The sequence below is a fragment of the Mytilus edulis genome, chromosome 3 (assembly GCF_963676685.1).
Source record: "Mytilus edulis chromosome 3, xbMytEdul2.2, whole genome shotgun sequence".
In the NCBI taxonomy this organism is placed as follows: Eukaryota; Metazoa; Mollusca; class Bivalvia; order Mytilida; family Mytilidae; genus Mytilus; species Mytilus edulis.
In genome coordinates this window covers 35,880,224-35,892,897 of record NC_092346.1, presented here as the reverse complement: position 1 = coordinate 35,892,897, position 12,674 = coordinate 35,880,224, and the positions used below count along the sequence as shown (strand labels likewise).

The 12,674-nt window shown below is 31.9% G+C and overlaps 1 protein-coding gene across 11 annotated transcripts in view; it reads right to left on the bottom strand.

Moving 5' to 3' along the window:
• LOC139516353 (calcium permeable stress-gated cation channel 1-like) overlaps window positions 1-8,527 on the bottom strand; it is a 158,123-nt gene extending 149,596 nt beyond the window's left edge. For 7 of the 11 annotated variants that reach the window (XR_011662945.1, XM_071306410.1, XM_071306414.1 and 4 more), the window contains exons 1-3: window positions 8,422-8,527; window positions 2,023-2,198; window positions 902-984 (exon numbers count right to left, since the gene is read on the bottom strand). Coding sequence is in view for 10 of the 11 variants with exons in the window: in XM_071306410.1 (XP_071162511.1) it covers window positions 902-984; window positions 2,023-2,163 (224 nt within the window). In the remaining variant the exon portion in view is untranslated. Of the gene's footprint in view, window positions 1-901; window positions 985-2,022; window positions 2,199-4,422; window positions 4,525-8,167; window positions 8,312-8,421 lie in introns of those variants that run through there. The other 4 variants (XM_071306412.1, XM_071306415.1, XM_071306408.1 and 1 more) reach the window with 3 other exon arrangements.
• Window positions 8,528-12,674: the final 4,147 nt, after the last annotated feature.

Here is a 12,674-nt window from a genome sequence, read left to right as displayed (position 1 = left end):
ATAAAACAAGTGTAAAAATGTTTAAATTGAAATAAACAGAACTGCTATATTTTAATTCAATGAATATCTTTCAATGGAACAGGTAACAGTTGTAATACTTGCTTGTAAAATGTATGGTTAAACAAGTGATTTTTAAATATCTTAATCTAATAAGAAAACAGTTGTAAAATATAATCATTGTAGTGACTTTTTAATAAACAAACTGCTTTAAATACTTTATCTATTAAAAATACAACAGGAAATGTACAACACACAATTTTAAACCTGTGTTATTTATTTTCTTCTTTATTGTTAGCAATGTATATTTTTAAATAACATATAACAAGATCTTTATATTACAAAATTGTTTCAATCATTTTTAGGATCGTTTTTTGGCAATGGTGATTTATTTTTTTAATAAAATGTCTTAAACTGAAAAAGATCAATGTGAAAATGAAATAAAATAAATATTACATGAATCTGTGTTTTACGTTACAACGACAAAATAAAGACATGTAATAGACAATTTTCAAATTACCGACTTTTGACTCTGGAGAATTTAACTAAACAACACGTTACCTTATCCGTGGTAGAACATTTTGTGTACTCAGTCAAGTAAGAGCAACTAAAAGAAATAAAATCAAGCTTACAATGAGTGCAATTTGGCAATTAAGTTAACTTTTCTCCAATTTCCTTTGTTGTGCAATAAAAAAACCAAAAACAGTTGATTTTCCTTCCAAATTGCACCAATCATAAGCTTGATTTTACTTCTTTGAATTGCTTTTACATGACTGAGTACCAGAATATCATACCACAGAGTAGGTAACCAGTGGAAAAATTATATAATCCAGAGTCAAAAGTTGGACATATGAAAATAGTCTATATTAAAGACATAATACAACACTACAAGGGGTGTTCATACTTCTCTTCGGTTCTACTGACGAGAGCAATTCTACCATAATCCCAGGCAATCTTTCTCAAGAGGGCAAACAGCAGTAAAAGAATCTGAAATGGCAGGAGAAATTGTTATACTAATTTTATTGATGTATTTGCATTTTATGCTCTGCAAGTTTAAATACATGTATAGCTTTAATTCATATTGTTTTACATTTTTATGAGTTATTGCATTATTCAATTTTCTTAACTTATGTTTTTGTTAGTAGTAACTATTATTGTATAGCAATATAATATTTCCCACAGAAAGTAACCAAAAGTTAGCGTGCAATAAATTCCATTATTGCACTAGTGCAATAAATCTTCAAATTTCATGACGTCATCAACGACAAAACCTCAGTTTATACCAATTTTTACTTTCAAATATTATATTGCTATACAATAAAAGGGTTATTGCATGAATATTTGGGAATATTGTCCCTCGTAGAACATATATTGCACTCGCAAGCTCGTGCAATATAAAATTCTACTCGGGACAATATTCCCCAATATTCATGCAATAACCCTATATTATTAGTAAGTCAGTTAGGTTTTTCTTAGGGGTAGCTGTTTAATGAAGGTTATCTTGGTGACTGGGTCTTAGGCTTTCTTTCTTAATCATACTGCTTTTTAACAAGCTTTAAATACATTTAAGAGAATCATGTAGAGATTTCTTTTTTTATTGCAATACATGTAAATAAAAAAAAATTGAGATAAAATAAATATTTTACATGTTCATTGCACTTTTTAAATATTTTTCAATATAAGTTGCTGAAAATTTTCTTGTCTTTGAATTTTCTAAAACTTTTAAATAAATTTCAAAGATTTTGAAGATTCTTAAAAAAATATACAGGTGCCAGTGTAGCTGCGGAACCGTAGCTCTTAGGTCCTTATGCTATTTTTTGACTATTTGTGGACCACATGGTCCGCAAATAGTCAAAAAATAGCATAAGGACCTAAGAGCTCACATGGTCCGCAAATAGTCAAAAAATAGCATAAGGACCTAAGAGCTACGGTCCGCAAATAGTAAAAAAATAGCATAAGGACCTAAGAGCTACGGTTCCGCAGCTAGTGCCAGTGGTGCATAACATATGATTACAATTATCTTACCAGAAATCCAGCAACATTAACAGTGAGATTGAAGGGTACACCATTATATAAGTCCCAGAAATCATTGAGCCTGCCGTAGGGTGTGGAATGGTTCCTATTTGTCAAAACATCGCATGGCAAGTCATAAGAAATGTTAGACATTGTGATTCACTTGAGGTTCTAAACTAGACACCCATCTGAAAAGAAAATACAAATAACATGTTTTTAAGTAGTTGTGCATGAGGCATACATGTAAAAAAAAAAAAAATCAACATGAGAGTTGCAATTTTTAAAGAATATGACAGGCTAAGATATACAAAATTATAGTGCCTATAAAATAAATCATATAAATGTATATGTGAGCATGTGTAGTGCTGTAATGTTTGTGTACTGCTTCTAATTATTATCACCATATGGTACCGATGAAGAATGTGTGATTATTGATTTCAATAAAATAATATATCGATATTAAAACTGTTATATAGTTGCATTTTATTTGTTATTCCTGCAAAATAAAAAATAATAAAGATACAAATGATGTTTTAATATTTATTTCATAATCAATTTAGAATACGAAGCTAAATTTACACAACAAAACAAACTTTATGATTGAGGTACAATACATGGTCAAAAATACAAATGCACAAATATTGAAGGGAAGTAACTCTTGTTAATTTCAAATTCAACAAACCGGCCACCCCTGAAAACCGGCCGAATCCCGTGGTCCGACTGGCGGCCGGTTTTGAGAAGTTTCACTGTATACAGTACCAATAAACATGATTCTCATTTCCACAAATAATAAGTTAACAGTAATGCTAGACCTCAAATTATTTTGAAATCTTACAAATTAAACAAATGTTGAGGAGCTAAAACTAATTACCAAATGGGCTAAAAACAATATACTAAATCCAACAAGGAACCAAAGCTATAAACATAAAGGATTAATCAATTCCTAATTCATTTCTCAACTTCTTCACAGTAATTTCTTTAAAACACCATCTGTATCTTCCACGTTGTAATAGTCTACTAGATTAGTGATAACCTATATTATACTAGAAGTCCACCAGCAGAGGTGTTGACAGAATTAACCATTTAGGACTACCACTAGTGGTACATCAAAAGATGATTTAACCTTTGGGGACTAGTAGTCCAACCTTTGAAAAATACAACGTAAAAGTCCACCAGCAGAAATATCATCTTTGAGGACTAGAAAGTCCACTGAGTTGAGTGTTGATGCACCAATTGCTTTAAAGCCATAATTATCTTCTGCTTAATCCCAATTCTTAAAAAATTAGAACTTTTTGATGCCAACATTGATAAAATTTGTTGATCCTTTCAACATGTAAAGCAATAAGCTCCTATGCATGCATTTCACTATATATCCAAAAGCACTTTACATTAGATCAAGAAATGCTTTTAACAATTTAAACATGGATAATGAACACAACAATAATTTAACTATTCCTTCAATGGTCTTATAAACTTCAAACAAAACCTGCCACAAAAATAATGCTGTATACCATGTATACAGTTAAACAATGCTTATATACAGTAAAATTGAGAATGGAAATTGGGAATGTGTCAAAGAGACAACAACCTGACCATAGAGCAAACAACAGCAGAAGGTCACCAACAGGTCTTCAATGCAGCAAGAAATTCCTGCACCAGGAGGTGTCCTTCAGCTGGCCCCTAAACAAATATATATACATAGTTCAGTAATAATGAATGCCATACTAAACTCCAAATTGTACAAAAGAAACTAAAATTAAAAATAATACAAGACTAACAAAGACCAGAGGCTCCTGACTTAGGACAGGCGCAAAAATGGGGCGGGGTTAAACATGTTTATGAGATCTCAACCCTCCCCCTATATCTCTAGCCAATGTAGAAAAGTAATCGCATAATGATACCTTTTTTCAACTTATTATTTGCTATGCCAAAATAGACAATATACATTGCACCTACCAACTAAAGCTCATCTATTAAATATTGCTCTAACATGCATCCATTCTCTTACCATATGTTCAAGAATTCACAGAACTGGTACTCAGACATCCATTATATTTAAATGCTAATATATCTGACCAATATCGGAGGACCTCTTAACAAGAAAATCTGATTGGAAAGTTGATTAATACAAACATTACCCTAAATGGAAAATCAATGAGACTAGAAGTCAAACCTCCTACTAAATACTGCTGTAACTAATCACCAATTGTTACAACAGGTATAATTACCCAATAAACATAACTGTATGCTATACTTGTTGAAATTGGAAAAAAGTTACAGACAAAAAGAACAATTAGCCTAGAGAATTTGAATTACATGAAGTTAATATCAGCTTCAACGCTTAAAAAAACAAGTACATATGAAATTGCTAAAAATGTGAATAAATGTCAAATTGAGCAATAAATGTCTTACCATGAGATGTTAAATGACTACAATAAAGAGAATACAGTTTAGTACAAACAGTGTATTGATTTGCTATTACTACACCCTCCCCACACTGATCAATATTCATTCATCACATCACCATGTTGGCCAGATCAATATTACAATTTACAATCAAATATTAATGTATAGAGACATAATGAACTTATTTATCAATACTTTTTTTTCTGTCACAAAACTGATTTTAATGGATAAAAGATTAACCTTTAAAGACTAGACATGTAATGTGTCAAAGTAACATCCTTCTCTATAGGTCCTTTAACTTTTGATGCTACTTCACAAGATTATGATAATCTTATAGTATTCAGTTGTCTATATATATATAGCTACCGGGGTACATATCAATTTTACTGGGTGAAAAAATATCATTGAATATTTTATACTGAGTGTACTAAATTACTACTAATATCATTGAAAATTAATTTGAATATATACTATTGAATATCAAAGCAATTACAATTCATTCTTATCCAAAAGATACAGGTTGTAGGCTTAAACACATTTCTACTGTCTGCAATTTCATCAACAGATTAACTTATCAAATAAAAACTTATGTAGATAATGACAACTTGTCCAGCCTCCAGGCTTATTTTGGAATATAACTTAACATGCAAATCAATAATCAGAAATAATCTTTCAAGGGCATTGTTAAACACATAGCAATGGTACAAATGGAAACATGTTCAATATGGAAATTATATTAAATGTTATAATATAGTTACTATATTGATTTGCAATAGAGAACAATTAACTTGCTGATTTGTAATCAGATAACGCAGTTTCAATAATATCTTTTATAGCTGACTATGCAGTATTGGCTTTGCTCATTGTTGAAGGTGGTACGCGTACAGTGACCTATAGTTGTTAATTTCTGGGTCATTTTGGTCTCTTGTGGAGACATGTCTCATTGTCAATCATACCACATCTTCCTTTTTTATATTTTCATTTCCAATAGAGATTAACTGTTTACAATGCTTTTTCTTGGCTATATAATCATTACAATAATACAAATAATGATACAGTAAAAAAAAAAAACATTCAATAAAAAAGGTCTAAATCATCTAAATGTATTTCAAAAGAACCATAATAATGGAATATAATAAAATTGTAGCTTTAAAGTTGTAAGCATATGCACACAATGTATTTATAAAGTAAAATATGTGTGTAGTGTGTACATAACATGTCTAATGGCTAAAAGGTGTTTTTCTACAAATCAATGTCACTTTCAGTTATATATATGTAAAATAGATCCTCAATAAGACCATTTTTGGGACATATGAGGGCCTGTTATCATGGTACATTTTGTAATTCACTAATTTTGGGTGTTTAATGTACATTTGTATGATAATATCAGATTACTACATGGCATTTTTCATATTGCATGCAGCTCGAGGGCTGATATTGACCAAGGGCTGATAATACATACCATATGAAAAATTACATGTTATGATCTTTTTATCATACATGAAAAATAACAGATTCATATATTGATCCTTTTACGTGATTCCTAAATAGTATTTCAAAGAGTGAAAAGTTCACGGACGTCTGTGCCCTCAAATTTAGTACATTCGATATAAAAATCTTTCTATCTGCTCTTTTGTCAGGTTGTTGTCTCTTTGACATATCCCCCATTTCCATTTCAATTTTGAAATTCATAGGATTTTAGGGCAAATTGAAGAAAAGCTTGTTTAAGAATAATGTTTTCAGGAAGTGAGTGCTGGGCATGTGTTTGTTGTTGTAGATGATACACCCATACAGGGACATGGATGATTCGTCATTATGACATATATTTTAAAATTGGTCTTCTAGTTGCATAATTGGAAATTTATTCAAAAGTCTAACTTCATGAACTTACACAGGAGACTTTAGTGTTAAAAGTGTTTTTCAAAAAATAAATGTTTGATCATATGTATTGCTAGCTGTCAACAATAAGGTCGAGTGCTAAGAACCCTCTTCTTTGCCATGTTTGCAGAAGTGTTTAACTGCAATCCTAATTGACTATAATTTGACAGTTTTCTTCAGAAGGTGACACTCTGGATCATTATTAATTTCTTTTTCTGACATTATCTTGTTTAATATTTTTGGCAAAGGTTTTCTGCACTGAATGCTGAAATCTGTCTGATGCCCAAGACAAGTGAAATTTTATTTTTGCAAAATTATGTTCATTGATGTTTAATAGACACATATGAAAAATGTCTAATTATCAAGATTATTGTTCTTTGGACTAGTGATTGGAAAAGATTTTAGTGCAAACTGTAAAAATGTTTGATCCTTGTGGCTTGTACAGAGAAAAAGCAACAGTTAAACTGAATAGGGATTTTTCAAATTTTAATCAAGAATCCTAAAATGTAGGTATATAGGGTCACATACAATTCCAATTATCAGAAAAGATAATTGTATGAATAAAAATTACTATTAATGATTCAAAATGATAATTAAACATTTCAGTAGCATAGATCTGCAATCATACTTATCTTTTCTGTACTTTTCATTTAAATTGCATTGCCTACATGACTATTCAGTATAAGTGTAACCGGAGAGCACGAATTTCATTACAAAATTGCTTGTCTCCACCGGGACTCGAACCCGGGACCTCTGTGTTACAAGGCAGCGCGTATACCGACTGAGCTAAAGAAGTACTTCTTTAGCTCAACCGCTTACGGCTGACTAAGTATCTACCAAATGTTCGAAGGGAAGTAATCCCGTCACACTTCCTCCACCTCAAGAGTCATCATACCATTATGACTCTCACACAAACATACCCTAGCTAGAATTCCTCTCTAACTACCGTGGGTTTTTTAGTGTGACGGGATTACTTCCCTTCGAACATTTGGTAGATACTTAGTCAGCCGTAAGTGGTTGAGCTAAGGAAGTACTTCTTTAGCTCAGTCGATTAGCGTGCTGCCTTGTAACACAGAGCTCCAGGGTTCGAGTCCCGCTGGAGACAAGCAATTTTGTAATGAAATTCATGCTCTCTGGTTTAATTTTACATAAGTTTTCCATGTTCATGGTGTTGTTCAATTACAGACATAAGAAGGTAACTTATGAAATCAACTGTCAATGTAATCATTCTTGTAGGCACTGTTCACACCACTGACTAAAAATTAGGTTGCTTATTTGCCAGTGACAAGATAATTGGACTATATTACAGGTATCCCATATTTAACTTCAATCTATGAATTTTAAAAGCATGTCAAACAACAAATAAAGAGGGGGGATAGGACCTTTATCTGGACTCCAGGATCGAGTGTTTTTAGACTCAGGATTTCGTGATTGACCCTTTCTGGGATCCAGGAATTCTTTTTTGAATTTGGGATGTCTGGATTAAAATTTATTTAAATTCAGGACCTCTTGATTTTATGTTTTTATATGCCTGGGATGTCGGGATCAGGACCTCTTCTAGTAAAAAAAACTATATCATCTTGCAAGGCTATTTAACGCGTCCCAGAAAAAATAATAAAATAGCCTTGCAAGACGTCATAATCATTCGGACTAGACCTCTCCTACCCCCCTCGATAAAGCGTGGAGCATGAGAACTAAAAGTGGGGACTGAGAAGGGACATTTAAGACTGGTGCTCTAGTCAACTGATAACAGTGTACTGCTATGCTACAATAGGGTCACGTATGAACAGTTAATTACTGTTGTGTAACTATTAATGCATAGTGTAATGAGAGACATGCCTCTACTCTAAATTATAATGTAATTAATGCACACCAAATTTAACTGGAATATAAGTACAAAGCCGTCTCCTTCTTTCGTGTAAACATCAAAAGGTTGACAATGGTAAAACAGATTGTCTTGTCAACATTCGTTTTGTGACAGGTTTTGATCATCATACCTGTCAGACATTTATAAATAAACATGTCTTATGATCATCTTTTGTCACAAGACGTTTAAAAGCTGAATATTTATGTACGGATCCAACAAAACAATTATTTACTGTTAACATGTGTGTTTATTATACTTACTCTTAAACAAATCAATATACGACGTACAGTTCAACTGTGAAATATTAGTTATGTTCGGAGAAAGTGTTTTGCTGTCTGCACTATTTACACCGGAAAAGATAAAAGTAATTACGAACTCGAATGCGGACCATAATTTGTAAATAATTTTGTTACGGCAACGGAGCCCGCGAGTTTCAAATCTTTCTAAGGGACGACATCAAAAGTTCAATGTAGGATAAAAAAAACTTAATTCATATAGTTTTTCACTGACCCCCTACCCCCTCTAAACTTAATTTGGGGAAAATTGATTGACCAATAAGGACATATATAAAATCGATATCAATTAAAATGTTGACCCCCCCCCCCCCCCCAAACTATTTGAATTAAGTTTTGTTTATCATTCATTGATTTTTCTTATATCGTCCTTAACAGCTTAATACTATTAAATGATTTTATCCGTGCCAATCTATATGATTTTCAAAATAATCAATGTATAAAAATTTAATCATATTTGCAATACAAAAGCTAACAAAACGGTTATATATATCTGAGACTACTGTGTTATAGTAGTCTCAGTATATATATATATATATATAGTCAAGGACTTTTATTACAAGCTATATATATATATATAATATAGTAAGTTAGAACTTAGAACTTAGAACGTCCCTGATTCCGTGATTGTAAAATATTTTCGTGTTACATATAATATTTTTTAATTCCAAGAATCTCCTGGAAGAAATTGGCTTTCGACGCGAACAGCTATAGTTCAGTGAAACTGTCATAAGAACTCCAGTTCAGTCCCAGGATGTTTACTGGGTGATGTCGATTGTCTGATCACAATCGACAACTTTGGTTTTGTCTGGGGTATAATAAGAATATAGTAGCGTGCCGGACTTCTATCAAATACGACTCCAAGTAAACCCACTGTTATAAAGAGATCCGTTTGTACACGTCTGAGTGGATTTATAAATATACGTAAAGGGAGACTGAGAAACTTCAAAGTCTCAAATACGTAACATATTCATTTTACATTTCATAAGTCTTGGTAATAATAGAATCAAGATTGATCAAATTTTAACTTCTTTTGGAGGATATACCAAAGTAGGCCTACCTAATAAGTGACTTTGATAAATTGTCTTTTATCATAATTGATTTTTTTAGAATAGATTTTTAATTCTAAGATGTTTATCTATATAGTTAAAGTGTCTAACTAATAACTGTTTTCGGCTTAATAATAATATAAAAACTGAACTGTGACTTTTTGTTCGTGACTTTTTGTCTCATAATACGCTGATCTCTAAGTAATTGGGACGTGAAATCAAATTCCTTGTGTATGGGGAGAGTGACATCATTACTGCATACATCACGTAAATCTGTCTGAGAGTGCCGCTTACAACTACTATTTAAGTGTCCTTTTAAGCCGAACTAAAATCATCCGTCTGTACAACATAAATATTGTATTGACGTTTTCCAGTTACTTTCTTACAGATTTGTAGTTCTGTGTCATAGCCGTTGAGGCACCGTTTAAGTATCTTCTTATGTCTTGCTTTGTTATTTTGTTCTTTCCTGCTTATCACTCAATATATATGTTCCACTGGATATGAAGTAAAATTCAGTCAAAATTCCCCTTGAAAGATTGAAAGACCATGCATCTGCTGTCAATGATACCAACAAGATCTAATTCATGTGATGCGGCATGTTGTTTGTAAAATTAACAACGGTATTAAAAATACATTGATAAAAAATATTACAGTAAAAACAAATGTCTGCCAGTCCCCACGGAATCACCAGCCGAGTCAGCAGTCAGTATCAGCTGAAATAATTCTTTCTATAATTGGTCGTTTATAAATTTTTAATTATAAAGATGCACGGAAGGGTTACAACCCCCCTCAGGCTCAGATAACCATATTTGGATTTGGCTTTTTTTATTTAGGTTATTTTAGTGATATAACTTTTCAACTCTTTCAGTTCTTTAACATCACTGGCTTTCATGATCATCACTGATGAAGAAAAATCCAGAAAAGCACTTCGTACGCTTGACATTTATAACGTGTTAATGTTTATCCAGCTAGTCCCTATATATAGTCAGTGTAGGTAAAATCGATCAAATGAATGACATAACAACGTGAGCGTCAAGCTGTTTGGCCAATTTTCAAGATTTCTTCACCTCTTCTATTAACAATCCGTAAAAATCTTTATGATGCCCGAATGGGAACCATTTTGGCATTAAAACTCTAACGGTTCACTTACTTTTTTTTTACTGTTTGTTTAAATGTACTTTTTTCTCAAAACAAAGAAAAGGGATTTTGCCTTGTAATGTGTATATCTACTTATATCTATTTAACAATCCTAATGCTTTGAAATATTGTAAAAGTTTCAATCATGTGTTCTGATGACTTCAGTCAATTACCAAACGTGTAAAATTTTGTAAATTGTTCTCTCTGTTTTACATTAGAATTGCCTTTCACTGCAAATGTCATACTAGTACTTTTTATCACTATGTATGTAACCAATTGAACTGATACATATTTGTTTCTTAGGAGCCAGCTATTCTTTGGGTGGGTTGTTGTCTCTTTTACACATTCCCCATTTTCAATTTTATGTCATGTCATTCATCTCATTGTTTTGTATATATGGAATTGTTGTTATTATTGTTTATATTCACAAACCCCTAATGAGGATTTTGAGATATAAAATTAATTCTAAATATAAACATAAAAGCACTTTCCAGTATGCTTCCGTGATATGAATAAAAATCGGATCTTAAAAGATGGTAAAATTTATTGATAAAATGATGGAAAGACACACACAAACAACAAGTAATATACTTGTCAGTAAATTTGGCATGCAGTCGTAGATTTAAAGTAGTTCTGTGAGTGCACAATTATCTCTACGGTCTTGCTCAATGAGAGGGAGAACCAAAAAATGAATAGCGAAAGGCGTACCCGTTTCTATTGTAAGATTGGAAATTTTTTCAAGCAATGGATATGGTTTGGGTTATATAGTTCATCTTTTAAACTTACTTCTAAAATTGATTATTCAAACGTTAAGCACGTAATTTAGAACGGTGAGTCTCTAAAATAATGAATGACTTTTTACTTCCTCCATGAATCTGAAGTTTTTGCATTCAAAATAAACCAAGTAATTAATTTACACAAAAAAGAAAATATCATACCTTTTCAGTATCCGAAATAGAGTTTTCAAATAAAACCTGCCGGTGCTACTTTTTATTTTAATAAATTACTATATATATATTAGAAAAAAAGTATTACAAATCGCTCTGAGATTGTTTATGTTGACATCGGCGCCCCTCTGGAACCGCCACTGATTTAAACAAGCCTTTACACATTTTGTTCTCTTACGCGGCTGATTCATAATTGGAAAAAAAAACATAGATAATTGCTACATCTTTCAAAAAATCAAATAGAGTTATTCCTCTTTGAACTGTCTTTTAATGTTGGATTTTCAACCTGAAAAGTGGAAGAGTGCTGTCAACTTTTTAAAGTGACACGCAAAAGAGTTTGAAAACACAAATCCTTGATTATGTGTGGGAGTTAAAACACTTACATTTTTTCCACCATTATTTTTTTAACAGAAAGTGTCTTTGGGATGGGTACAAAACATAGTTATGTAGATTCTGTCTTATGATTTGCATTGATTTTTGCGAAAAATGAAAATATTAGTTTAAAATATTGGGTTGTTTGTCAGTCGACCGACGCAGGTTACAGAAAATGTAAATGATCTCTTATTATTTTTGAAGATTTAAGATGAATGCAATTCATTGATGCTATAATTGAAGTTTTATTCAGTCCGTGATGCAAAATTCTCTCAAAAGCGTCACGCTAGGAACGCATTATATCCTCGGCTTCTTGTGACAATGTTAACCTCAGAAGTAATGTGATGAGTATAATCAGTAGTCCAGTATAATATTACGGGTTAATGGAATTTTTGTATATTTTTTTAAGTGATGATTTCAATAGTACCAAAAATCTAGTATCAAAGTAGTACTTCTGACAAATGTTTGCACATTGTCCTTAGTCAGGAATCTGATGTACAGTAATTGTCGTTTGTTTATGTAATTTATACGTGTTTGTCGTTTCTCTTTTTTTCATATTTATTAGACCGTTAGTATTCCCGTTTGAATGGTTTTACACTAGTAATTTTGGGGCCCTTTATAGCTTTTTGTTCAGTGTGAGCCAACGCTCCGTGTTGAAGGCCTTACATTGACCTAAAATGGTTTACTTTTATAAATTGTTATTTGGATGGAGAGT